This window comes from Sylvia atricapilla, chromosome 1 (assembly GCF_009819655.1).
Source record: "Sylvia atricapilla isolate bSylAtr1 chromosome 1, bSylAtr1.pri, whole genome shotgun sequence".
NCBI classification, from domain to species: domain Eukaryota; kingdom Metazoa; phylum Chordata; class Aves; order Passeriformes; family Sylviidae; genus Sylvia; species Sylvia atricapilla.
Genome location: NC_089140.1, coordinates 6,202,550 through 6,216,292, shown reverse-complemented (window position 1 = coordinate 6,216,292; position 13,743 = coordinate 6,202,550). Strand labels below are relative to the sequence as shown.

General features: G+C 42.3%; 1 protein-coding gene across 3 annotated transcripts in view; it reads left to right on the top strand.

Moving 5' to 3' along the window:
- Positions 1 to 13,743, top strand: part of PRKAG2 (protein kinase AMP-activated non-catalytic subunit gamma 2) — a 213,301-nt gene that overhangs the window by 143,572 nt on the left and 55,986 nt on the right. For all 3 annotated transcript variants that reach the window (XM_066314255.1, XM_066314256.1, XM_066314257.1), the window contains one exon: positions 2,591 to 2,805. In XM_066314255.1, the coding sequence (XP_066170352.1) occupies positions 2,591 to 2,805 (215 nt within the window). The remainder of the gene's footprint in view (positions 1 to 2,590; positions 2,806 to 13,743) is intronic.

Here is a 13,743-nt window from a genome sequence, read left to right as displayed (position 1 = left end):
CATAAAAAAATTAGCATTTCCTATGTGATTATGACTTCAATCTCAGTATTGTACAAATGTAAATAACATGGATACCACAATAATGCTATAAGGTAGGCTTCTAGAAGATTGAAAAGCTTAATTACATTAATTTTATCAAGTACTCTGCAAAATAACTGTATTTTCCCTCCAACTCTGTGCAGAAACTGAATGACAGAGAAATTGAATCTCAGATATATTAGGTTGTTCCTCACAGTGAGTACTTTATGTTTGAAGTGCCTGGTTGAACAAACAGTTCTGAGGCTCAGTGTGCTGGAGGCACAGATGCTCTTCATCCGTAAAAGCTCACGCCAAATATCAAAGGCTGGCATCCAAAAGGAGATTCACCACCAGGAATAAGATGGAAACCACGCTGTCTGTCCTGCCTGGGCTGGCACATGTCTGTGAGGAGGTGACAGTAGTTTTCACAGGATGTAAGAGACGTTCCTTCCGTGGTCCCCTTGGATCTGTGTCCCTGTGTCCTACAGATGTCCTCTGCACTCGGCTGCTGAGTGTGTGGTTCCTGTATGTCTGGTAAAAGCTCTTCTGGCACTGGGAATGTTTCTTGTGGGCTTGCTGGATACATTAGCACGCAATGAACACATCCCACAAGACTTTAAGATCTAATGGTGGTTTTCTCCCTTTTAGTGGTTTTCCATTTGCATCCATTACAGCTATCTCAGCTACCAGTCTGAGCACTCGGGGAACGTTTGTTCCATAAAAACAGAGGAGCATCTTTCCCCAGAACTGTTTATTTAAATTTATCTGTAAGCAAAGACTGACCAGGCAAGTTATAGATGTCCTTTCAGTCCTTAGGGAAGTGGAACACACTCTCCAGTCCCCCTGAAATGAGCAGGGGCTGAGGACATTCAAAATGCCAGGGTGGTTACTCTTGTCTCACTCCGTGGCATGTCACATCAGCCAACATCTGTCCCTGCCTCCAACCCCAGCCTGGCGTTGGAGGGATTGCTGCTTGACTGGCAGAGCTGCAGTCAAATTAAATGGAAAAAAATTAAAAATCAAATTAAATGGAAGTCCAGCTGCAAGTCTGGAAAAGGACCAAAGACAGGGGCTGAGTAGGGGGTCCTTTTTGATTCCAGCACAGCTAAAATTTATCAGTGAGAATTAAGATTTTCTTTGAAAGGAATAAATACAGTACTCTGTACCACTAAACCCACTATTAATAAAACATACAAGAGCCTAATTATTTTGCAGGTTTCATGCTGAGTGACTCTATTATTATAGAGTTAAGTCTCTTATTATGTAAATGCCATCCAGAAAGGTTGTTTTCAAAGAAGAATAATAGGTAAAGAACAGTTACCCATATTACATGTTAATTCCTTTAAACACAGAATATGCTAACTCTTCTCCAGATATGTCAAAAGTATTAGTTTCTTCAAGTAATAGATCCCTCCCTGAGTTGTTGGATGTCCAATGTTCCAAGTCTAGGAATTTAGGAAAAAGACTCTGGTTCAATAATCTCTGGTGGAGCCCTGAAAGCTCACACCAAGGAGCCAGACTTACCCTGAAAACGCAACATTGTGTTCTCAAACACTCCTTTCAGTGGCCTGGGATTTTATTCTCATTAATCTGTTCTCTTTTGATGGGTTTGAGTTCCCTTTGGACTAACTGATCATCTACACAAATCTATGGAAGCACAAGAGCCAAATTCAGAGGTTCTACATCTCATTTAAAAATACATACCCCAGTTCAACCTCATGGTTTTTATGCATCTAAGTCTGTCCTGATTTATGCTGGCACCAGAGAACCATCCTTGGTTTGCTGATGTACATGTAACCAGGAACACAGATGTTGGAACCTGAATTTTCTGACCGGTGGTGGATGTCTGCAGGTTCTCAAGTGGGTAATAAACACAGTTTAAATCTGTTTGTTCACAATTCAGAGCTGCCCTAGGAACCAAAAATACAGCTGGGGTACATACACGTGTCAAATAAAAACAGGGTGCTCACAAGAGAAATTATCTGCTGCTGACACTGATTTTTGGCAAAAGATAAGATCAATCTTTCTCCTCAAAGGCAGCTGAAAACAATTTTAGTTTGTGCAAAGGCTGTACAGAAGCTTTACAGAAAGCAAACTGAGGCTCAGGAGAAATATGCCCTGTTCCTTTGTCTCTCCTCCTCATTGTATTTTAACTGCTGGCTGAAATGCTATTAAAATAACGAAAAAGAAGAAAAAGCAACCATTAAAGGTTTTGAGCCATGTGCCATGAGGTAAAGGTAATCCTGAGACCCACAGGAGTATTAAAATGACAACAATAAAGTAATGTCTGTGCTGAGTGTCATTTTAGAACTAAGCAATCAGACAGGAGGTTAATACAACACAAACCTCCAGCACTCCATCCTACCACTGTGCCTCCCTGCAGTGGATCAGACAGTTCAACCAGCTTAAAACAGTTTTATGGCAAGACACAAATTCCTTTCACAAACAAATAAGTGAGATCCCTACTTTTAATTTGGGGAAACGTGATGAAAAAATACAGGATTTCTGTAAAGCTGAGATCTCCCTCTGCTTTTCACGTGAACTGATCTTTGACCATTATTGTTGTTCACAGCCTCTAGCCTCTCCTCTTCTCCATCTACCCCAACACAAGTGACCAAGCAGCCCACGTTTCCTCTGGAATCCTATAAGCATGAGCCTGAGAGACTGGAAACACGGATTCAGTGTTCCTCGCCTCCGGACACAGGGCAGAGATTTTCTCTGCCTCCATCTCAAAGTGCAGCCAAGCCTCCCATCATGACACCAGCTCCCTGTGCTACCTCAAAACCAGTAAGTAAAGCTCGTGTCCGGTTTTCCACGGGGAAATGTGCAGGGTTGTGTGTGTGGGCTGTGTCTTGTGTTACAGCTGATGGGCTGCAGTGTGTGTGTCCGTGCTGTGGGACAGAACCAGAACAAGGCTTTTTACTTCAGTTTACTTCAGAGTTTGGCTGAGAGGGCTCTGGGAATCCCAAGGTGGTGACTCCCTTCTGATTTACCCAGGTAGTAACTAATCTTTGCACTACTTTCAAAGTGAGTTTTGCAGTGGCTTCAGATCCCAGGATACACTGCTGAGATGCCACCCCAGAGATGGATAAAATTGTATTTAGGATTGTCTTTTATCTCCCTTAAGAAGAGCTGATGAGAGAGTTAGCAGCCAAAGAGAGCACATAAAAAAAGAAATTCACAGTCTGAGCTGTAGGGATTCTGAGTTCCTGCTGCTTCTGGTGTCTGAGATGACTGGGGCAGCTGGTGACTAATAGCACAAGTTGCTGTCACACCTCCTGCCCCAGCTCAGAGAGTAGAAGAAGAAGGGCAGCACTACCAGGGTGTTTATCCAGCCTCCCACATAGCAAAGGTATCTTATAAGAATGGTTTCTTCAGTTCCTGGTAATGCATGAACTAAGCAGTTCCTGGGAACACCTGAATTCCAGCCTCTGATATTCTCCAGTACTGCACAGCTCCGTGCCTCCTCCCCTCTCCCTTGGCCAGCTTGAGCCTCAGAGGGCATTATCCTCCTTTTCTTTCTCCTCTGCCTTTTTGGCCTCTTTCCCTTTTGTGTTATTTCCTTCACATTACCTGTATCTTTCCTCTGACTCATGGAGCCAGCAGTCCATGATCTGTCACCGGAGTAACTACCCTGCATCTGCCTGGCCCAGCTTTTCTTCCTTTTTTTTCCCCCCTCCTCCAAAATATAAAATCTTCAAGACCTTTTGTATCTAGAAATCTAGAACTGCAAAGGGCACGCAGGTTCATGAGGTCAGTTGCTCTGTTGAACAGCTACGAGTTCTGTTTCATTCCAGTTCTCAGTAATTTATTTAAAAGCAGGAAGTTTCCTCCCACTCACCCATGGGAAAGCTGTTCCAGGATCTGGATACAGTAACACAGCAATCCCAAAGCCTTTTTGCCTTTGTGTGAGGTACCTCCAGTAGCAGCAGCTGTTGTGATGCTGAAAGCATTTGGGTCCTGGATCAGAGTTCAGCTAAAACTTTCAAGTCATTCATACACATCCCATAAAGCACCTGCCCTATTTGAGAGGGCCCTTCTGTAAAGGTTAGGGAGTCTCTGATTTTCAAAATAATTTTTCTCATGGACAGGTTATAACTATTTGCTCTTATAATTAATAGCAGTTTTCATTCATTGTTTGCCACATCATGTTGTACCAGTAGCCAAACTTTGTTTTTTTAGATCAAGAAAGCCAAACTCTCCCTACAAATTACAGACTTTCTGTTCTTCTGCTATGCAAAAGTAAATCATTAAAATCTTAAATAAAATAAGTTCTACATTTATAGTTAGGAAACTCCAGCAGTAACCTTTCTGGACCCAGCTCACTGCTTTTCCATGTCAGTATATTCTTGGGATACAGAGTCTGTTAAACCCAAGGGTTTGTAGGGTACAAAAATATTTTGGGTAGTTTTAGTCAGTCAGTCATATTATTTGCATGTGAATGTGTTTATCTGTGTTCTGCAGCTACAGAAGAGTCTTTTGTACCTGTTAGAATAGAAGTGAAGAAACAGCATAATCTTAGCACATTCCACCGACTGAAAGACTGAAAAGTTTGTTTTGTTTTTGATTATTTGCTGATTCAGACAACATGAAGCTGAGTACAAGATGCCAGAATAAAGAAACAGAATTCTCAGCAGGTTTTTTATGAACAGTTGTGGTTGTATATATGCACAAGAGAGAGTCTGAGGGGTAACTCAGAATGCTGTATTTCTGCAGATACAGAAATAGACGAGGTGTGTAGCACCTGATTGACTGGTACCTCTGTGCTCATTTATGTCTGAGAGCAGTGCAGGGCTGCCAGGGAATCATTAGGGATTTGGTTTACTTGGCAGTAAATGTCAGCAGACAGAGATCAGTGAGGAACAAAACTCTGGATGTTTAATTTTCAACAGAGGCTAGGAAGAGAGATTAGATTTACCATTCTCTTCTAGAAAGAGAATCTATTAGAGGGAAAGCTGAATTCCTGCTGAAGGATATGAATCTGAAGCTGATGAGTGTTCTCTCAGCACTATTGTGTATTTTGATCCCTGCAAATTATTGACCCAACATTCCTTTGCAAATACAACAGCAGTAGAAAAACATTCTTGACTTGGGTACTGTATTTCAAACATTTCATTTATTCTGAGCTGTGTGTTAATAAATACATCATTTCACAATCATGTGCCATAAGCAGACCTGTAAGAGGCTAACTCAATTTCTTCTTTACATATATCACTATTTGCTGGCAGAACAATTTCAGTTATTTTAAAAACACACTATAAATTTTATGTTAAATGGTTTCATAGTGGCCATGCTGTTAGGTGATCAGTTCAGTGATATGAAAACTTCTATGTTGACATCCGAAATGAGAAGTTGACTCTTATCTACAGGGCTCTGTCAACTTAAATCTCATTTACTTATTACATTGCTTAACTAATGATAATGTGTGAGACCCTAGAACTATTATAAATGATTCATGATTGCTAAATATATTACAGTAGGAAAGAGGAACCCTTAGACCCAGACCTGGAAATATTATTTGCAAATAAAAACCCCAAAACAAACCAAACCAGAAGAACAGATAATGATAGGAAGATATATCAGGATTTGGATTTAATTTTAACCCATTTTTATAATTAATGGCATTTGAGGCTGGTTTTGAAATTTTTTTTTACCTGTCTGAGAGTCGGGTGCAGAATAGATAAATCTGTTCAGTAAGAGAGAAGGCATGGAGGGAAGAATGAAAATACTTATTTCCCAGCAGATGTAACCAAAACCTTTCATGTTGTAGTAGCACTTCCAACAGTGGGTATTTTCATGTGTTTTTTAAGCCTTTGATTCTAGGGAGGGAAATAAATAGTGGGAGACAGTTCCTGAGAAAGGGGAATCCTCCTTCAGCAAGCATCACCTCAACACAGCTCACAAAGCTAAGCAATTAACCTCATGCTAAATGGGTGTCTGTGGTAATTAATCACCAAGGTCTGGATTTATCCCACCTAACTTTAGAAAGCTCTCTGAGCTGCTTAAGCTGGGAGCACAGTAGCTGCAGTTGTCTCTGCATGCCCCAGAGAGCCCTTTGCAGGGGATGAACCCCATCCTCAGGGGGCTGTGAAGGAAGGGATTGACTCCAGGTGCTGCATTTCTGATCCAGGCGCTCCTCAGATGCCCAAAAAGCTGTCACACACCACGGCAGCAGCTCTGCCAGGCTCTCCCCTGCAGGTGTAGGTGTTCTAGTGGCTGAGTGAGAAGGTTACAATGAGAAATTCGGCTGATAAGAGATCAAAGCTGCGCCTAAAGATCGCCGTGTGCTGCATTAAACGGGAAAGGAGCAATCTGATTTCTCACAATGCAGTTCACGACTCTGTACTTTGGCCTGGCGTTGTTGGGATGGTGTAACCTTCAGGCAGTGAGTGGTAAATGATAACTCTTCTCTGGTGTGACATGACGAGCCATGAAAGGAATGCAGAGAGGTTGCAAATTCAGTAAGGAACCTGTTTGCCCTGTTTCCTCCTTGTCTGGGTTTTGGAGTGGAATGTGGCACGTTGGGCATTATGTGGTTGTATCCTTTTCTTTAATTTTTATTTTTTTTTTCTTCTTCCCTTGATGCATAAGACACTGTGAAAATAGCACTGCTTCCTGCAAACACAAGAATTCCTGTGGTACCTCATCTCCTGGTTTCCCCTTTCCCAGCGTGAGGGGAGCCATGGGCCAGAAGGAGGAGAGTTGAAACTCAAAGGAGAGTTTGCAACTAGAGAGTTGCCTTTGGGGTCTCTTTTGGTGGAAAACGAGGCTGGGGCTTCCTCTGCTCACAAGAAGTGACAAAGGCAGAACATGGTCCTTTCCATATTATTGTGTAGTGAGCCATGTCCTCCAAATAACTTCCAAGCCAAGTAATTTCCCAGGGCGTTCTTAACCAGAGGAAAAGTCAGCCAGAAGGTAGTCAGGAGCTTGCTCTTAGCTCGTGTGAATGAGTCCTGTGTGCAGACAGAGCACACAAGAAGGGACTCTGGTCTGTATTCACCGTGCACAGTCCTTGCTGCTCCAGCATATGGGAGAGGAGCGATGTAAAGTACAGCTGGGACTCTCTTCCAGCCCTGGATAAAAGGGAGAAACCAGATTGTTCCTGCAGCTACTCGCTTGTTAAACAGTAGCGCTTCCCCGCAAAGCTATTCATGCTGTTTCTTCGCCAAAATGTAGTAAACTCCCAAAGAGGGCTGTTAACTTGTTCAGCGAGAGAGAGGCTGTTACGGCACACCCTGCGCTGGCAGGGAGCCTGGGAACCAGGATGTGTGCGGCAGCTCCTTTGGCTCTCTCCAAAGAGCCATCGCACCCATCAGAGCTCCATGATCTGCTGGGTGAGGAAAGAGATTGAAAGCTGATGGAGAGAACAGAAAAGTGCTCTTTGATTCTGAGGTTGTCTGAAAGAAAGAGAGAGAAAGAAAGAAAAAAAGAGAGAGAGAGAGAGAAAGAAAGAAAAAAGAGAGAGGGAGAGAAAGAAAGAAAAAAGAGAGAGGGAGAGAAAGAAAGAAAAAAGAGAGAGGGAGAGAAAGAAAGAAAGAAAGAAAAAGAGAGAAAGAAAGAAAGAAGGAAAGAAAAAGAGAGAGAAAGAAAGAGAGATAGAGAAAGAGAGAGAGAGAAAGAAAGAAAGAGAGAGAGAGAAAGAAAGAAAGAGAGAGAGAGAAAGAAAGAAAGAGAGAGAGAGAAAGAAAGAAAAAGAGAGAGAGAAAGAAAGAAAAAGAGAGAGAAAGAAAGAAAGAGAGAGAGAGAAAGAAAGAAAAAGAGAGAGAGAAAGAAAGAAAAAGAGAGAGAAAGAAAGAAAGAGAGAGAGAGAAAGACAGAAAGAAAGAGAGAGAGAGAAAGACAGAAAGAAAAAAGAGAGAAAGAGCAAGAAAGAGAGAGAGAGAAAGACAGAAAGAAAAAAGAGAGAAAGAGCAAGAAAGAGAGAGAGAGAAAGACAGAAAGAAAAAAGAGAGAAAGAGCAAGAAAGAGAGAGAGAGAGAGAGAGAGAGAGAGAGAAAGAAAGAAAGAAAGAAAGAAGAAAGAAAGAAAGAAAGAAAGAAAGAAAGAAAGAAAGAAAGAAAGAAAGAAAGAAAGAAAGAAAGAAAGAAAGAAAGAAAGAAAGAAAGAAAGAAAGAAAGAAAGAGAGAGTGCAGGCTGAGAAGAAAGGAATCCAGTTTTCCAATGTACCAGAACTCCTTGTTTCAGTATCTGTGTGGTTTAAGGCAGTGTATGAGAGTGCCAAGACATTACTGTGATTCAGCTGTGAATATTCACACCACAGTAAACCAAAATTAGAGCCCCAAAGGCTGTCATTTACCAGTGACAAAGCCCTGGCAGCGCTGGTGTGTCCAGGCTCCTTTTAAGTGCCTTAACAGCAGCACTCCTGGGAGGTGATTGTGTTCCCTAAGAGATCCCACGGGCTGTTACAAGCTATCCTTGTTTAATCCTTTTTCCCTATGGGAGCTGTTGCTATCCATGTGAAAATGTGTTTAAATTTAAGATATTTCTCCAATAGTGGGCACATAACTAATTAGTTGCAAACCTAGTAATGGAATCACTCTGTGATGAACCCTACAACAATTATGAAAATACTGCTGGGAAAATGTTTGGAGCCCACCTGATTTAATTTCAATCTCATCTGACAGACCATGATGGTGGCTCTGCTGAATCGAATATAAGTTCATAGGAGAATTATTTTATATGGTTGGGAAATCCATAGTAGACTATAGTTCATATAGACATAAAGAATAAATGAATCTGAACTTTACAAAAATAGAAAGCTTCAGCTATATCATACTACTTTTTAATCACAGCTCCCATTTTATTAATATTCTGTTTCCTCACTTTACTTTCTCCCTATTAGTCATATCTTTTGTATCTCATTTGGTGTTTTTGTCCCATTTTAGAATATGCAAAAAGCATCTTGCTATCCCTTTTATATTGATTAATTTGTTGGGTTTTTTTTTAAAGCTACTTACTTGTTTTAAAAGAAAAAATGTTCAACCACAACCTCCTGAAACACTGGTGTCCTCATAGATTTGTATTCTGGGTGTAGTGTCCAGATCCATGCAATCAATCTTACAACGCAGAGAAATTTTATTGCATAAAGATGATTTTTTTTCCTACCCTAAGGAAATGTGTGTCTGTGTCAACTTGTGGCTTTTTCTGCAGCTACAGAAATAATTCCATCAACTATCTGTGGGTTCACTCAGTGGAGAATTTATTTTAATGACATGAAGTCCTACAATTCCTGTTCTTCCTAGTCCTAGATCAAAAGGAGGAAGGCGAGGTGGAAAAGGATGAATAGCCAGAATGCTGAGTCCAATCAATTCCCAGCTGCTTTGACAGCTCTCATAAGGCTATAAGTAGCTAAGGCAATTAAAACTAGAGCATCTCTGGGGCTTTTTTAAGATCCTCATTGGTACCGAAATCATGACCCCAGCAGCCTGAAGACAGAGTTAGTAGCTTAAACCTAAATTACTTTTATCACCCTAAATCCTGCACTGTGCATGGTATAAAAAGGCTAAACCTAAGGATCTGGCCTCGTGTGTCTATATAAATAGATATCTTTTGGTTAAGTACCATGATGTAAGAGGGTGCTGGAGGGACAGCCTCATTTTACCCATTGGACTGATTTCTCATGGCACAGTTTATTTGGAATTTCAGACTTGTTAATTTAATAAGCATCCTGTTATTCTGCTTAGAAGATCAGAACTTCTGGGAGGAGTAACCTCCATCAGTGATTAGGAGCCGGATGCCTACTCTGTGATTTAATATAAAGCTGCAGTTTCCTGCAGGGTGACTGACAGTTCCTCGCCAGCTGTACGTGGACAATTTGGAACACTAAAATTATTCACCATCAGGGCTGTTTATTCACAAAGCAGTAGGGATTATAGACCATAGTTTTCCCATGAGAATGGAAGGGAGAGAAGCAGCTTTGAACCTCTTTGGTTCACCTTTCCTGCTTCTGGATTGGACTAGAGGGAAAGTGACCCAAGAATAAGGAAAATATTCTTATGGAAATGAACTCTCAGAATTCCTACCCATCTTCATCTTTCTTAACCCAGTTTTGTCTGTATTTTGTTTTTAGATACACTGTCTTTAATGGCCAAAGTGGCTTTAAAGAATGTAAAAGTCTGGTTGATACCAGGAGGAAATGTTCTGCACAAAGCAGTCGTATTCCTTTGTCACTTCCTCACAACATTCCCCAATCCCTTTCTCTGGGACTGGATGAAATAAACTGGTGAAATTGGAAGACATAAAGAGGACATCTCAAAAAGGGTTCACTCCTGTTTGGCTTCTTTCTCCCAGCTTTCACATTTTATAGTGTCACTACCTGCTTGTGCAAGAGGAGAGCAATACAGCTCTTTAAAAATGCAGCTGGTTTTTTTTTTGTTTTTTTTTTTTTTTTTTTAAAGATTACAATCAAGCAAGTTTGGCCATTTGAAAGTCAGCTGCATGGGCTGCTGAGTCAGAGGAGGACTAGATACCATCTTGGCAGCAGCCTGGAAAAATGTTTCCATTGTGCTGGTGCAATGAATGCAAAATATTTACTCTTTGAGCTTGTTCACAACAGCAGCTCAGTTCTCAGCTGGAACCGAGGGTGGGGCCATGTGGAAGACATTTGTAGGAAGACAATAATGATTTGTACAGGGCCCAAGGTGTGCATAATCTTATTTTATTTTATGATTAACAGAGGACAAGGCTCCAACTGTATGAGACTCATAAACTGAAGTGTAAACCTGTGAAGTAATCAACTGAGAATAAAAGAGAAAAAATAATGGAGACAGGAGGTTAGCAAAAGAAAGGGAGGGAGCAGAATTCAGAAGGGGAGGGATTATTTCAGTCTTTTTGCACATTTAGGGTTACAGTAAAGCGCCAGTGCTCAGGTTAACACTTTGGACTTTTGAAATTTTGATCTGTCATACTTCACTTACAGCTGCACAAGTCAGGGCATCTGTGCTATGTAGAGAATCTTCTTCCTTGTACCTCTGAACATCTTACTAATTGCTATTTTGTGGTATATGAGCACATACGATTCAAGCAGAAAAATAAACATGCTTTTTGCCACGGGAGCCTTATTGTCCAAGAGCCTGAGCTAGCAAAACAGGCCAGGCAATCCTAAAACCATAAGAAAGCATTGGCTTAAGCAGGGTCGTTCCCAAACACTGCTTCCAGTGCGTGCTTGCAGAAGAGATTCTCAAAGTAGCCACAACAGAGTTAGCAATGACAGAAGGCACTGAGGAAAGGTAACCTGAAGGTTACAGCACTGGGTTTGGTTGGGGTTGCTGTGTATTTATGTTGCTGAATCTCAGGTGCTGTTTTGTTGTTCTGGCTGATGTCAGTGTGGTGATGGCCTTGATCCAGGAAAACACTTAAATGTGTGGCTGGGTTTAAGCACAGTGGTAGCTCTGTTGGAGTCAACACTACTGCAGCACTTAAAGCTGTGTTTCAAGTCACTTTGCTGGATCAGGGTCTTCATGCAATTTTTGTGGTCTGTTAAAATATTTTAAAATGACAACAGTGCTGAGTATGAGAAAGGAAGCTGAAGGACAGAGGATGAAAAAAAGTTGAGGAAAATATTAAATGTTCAAAAAACCTAAGGGAGAGGAGAGGAGAGGAGAGGAGAGGAGAGGAGAGGAGAGGAGGAGAGGAGAGGAGAGGAGAGGAGAGGAGAGGAGAGGAGAGGAGAGGAGAGGAGAGGAGAGGAGAGGAGAGGAGAGGAGAGGAGAGGAGAGGAGAGGAGAGGAGAGGAGAGGAGAGGAGAGGAGAGGAGAGGAGAGGAGAGGAGAGGAGAGGAGAGGAGAGGAGAGGAGAGGAGAGGAGAGGAGAGGAGAGGAGAGGAGAGGAGAGGAGAGGAGAGGAGAGGAGAGGAGAGGAGAGGAGAGGAGAGGAGAGGAGAGCTTTGGTGACAATGGAAATGGTGCTGCTGAGTGAGTGGTAAGGAGGGCAGCAGCTGGAAGATTGCTATCTCCCTGCTGTTGTGTGTCTGGCATTTCTTTGGGTGTCAGGGTTGTATTTACTTGGAAACATTCATGGTGTGTCCCACCTCAGGATAGAGCTCTTCGTGTAAAGAATGGAGACTTGACCTATGAGAGAAGACACCTGAACCCTTTCCTACCCCTTTCCCTTGAGCCTGCCAGAAACAACTGCACAAAGTAAATCCCAAGAGACATCCTGCACACAGGAACAGGACACTGCCAAAGCTGATCTCTTAGGAATCACTGTGAGGAAAACAGAATCACAGAATCATTCAGGCTGGAAAAGATCTCTAAGATCATTGAATCTTTCACTGATCACTGAGTGCCATATCCAGTCTTTCGATGTCCATTTCTTGAGCACCTCCAGGGATGGTGACTCTGCCACTTCCTTGGGCCTCCACTCCAGTGTTTAAAACCCTTACAATGAAGAAATTCCTTCTGATGTCTAAACTGAACCTCTCCTCATGCCCCTTGAGGCTATGGCCTCTTGTCCTGTCAGTGTTTCCCAGGAGCAGAGGCTGACCCCCAGCTGGCTGCACCCTCCTGTCAGGAGCTGTAGAGAGGGAGAAGGTCACACCTGAGCCTCCTTTTCTCCAGGCTGAAAGCCCCAGCTCCCTCAGCTGCTGCTAAGAGAACTCACTCTCTGGACCTTTCTGCAGCTCTGTTGCCCTTCTCTGGACATGCTCCAGCCCCTCAGTGCCTTTCTTGTTGTGAGCTCAGAACTGGACTGCAGAGGGGCAATCATTTCCCTGGCACTGCTGGCCAGACACAATTCTTTATACAAAAGAGCTGCACAGAAAGTACACGACATTCTTTCCTGGAGTGTGCCGTGAGGGAATGACTATTGTACAGCATAAACTGGTCACTAAGTAGTTTCTTCCATCATCAAAGATTTTATGGGTGCAGAGGTTGCACTGTGAAGATACGGATGAGTTCTTCAACCTTCTTTTTCTCATGCCTTTGAGGGTTGGCTGCTGCTATTTCAGGGAAAAGATCTTGGGATTCAATGAATGTTTCAGTTGCAGAGTCATTAAGGAAAGCAAGAATTTGAAGAGGAGAAAAATAGTGCTAGTAGCTGATCAGAGAGACCTGGCTGCAATCACCCATCAGAGATCACTTGTGCAACCCCAGGTTATTTGATTTCTCAGTGCCTCAGTTTCCCATTTATAAAAAAATGGGGCTACACTGCTCTAAATCAGAAATGTTATAGTGATAAATATGTAAAAAAAATTCTACATAACTCAGATTTTTTTGAACAGGAGTTGCAAGTGGCTTAAGATAAGCTACCCATAGATAGAATCTGTTGTGCTCAAAGTTTGTAGCAACAGGCTTTTATACTGCAGGCTGTAACTGTGGCCAGCAAGCCCTCCTGTTTTCAGAGCACATCAAGATTTACACAAAAGATCTCTGTCAAGTTGGCTGCTCTTCTGAGCCCCAGGCAGGCGTGTCAAGAAATAATTTCAGCTCTTCGAGACGTTTAGCTACAGACTCAATCTGCATCTAAGATGATGTGCTGTGCTGCGACCCCAGTATTTGCCATATCCACAGTGAAAGCACCCACTGCCCATGAGGGAACCTTTGTATCTGCATCTCTCCCAGCTCTGCAGGAGCATGAATGGGGTGGCTGGCTTGCTGGAGGTGTGTCCCTTGGTCCTTAGTGTGGAACTAATTTCAATTTTTTTTTCAATTCTACTTCCTGGAATACAGGGCAAAGCCTTGCCACTATTTGCATGTCCCTTTATGGTCTTGTTTGTAGTCATGAAAC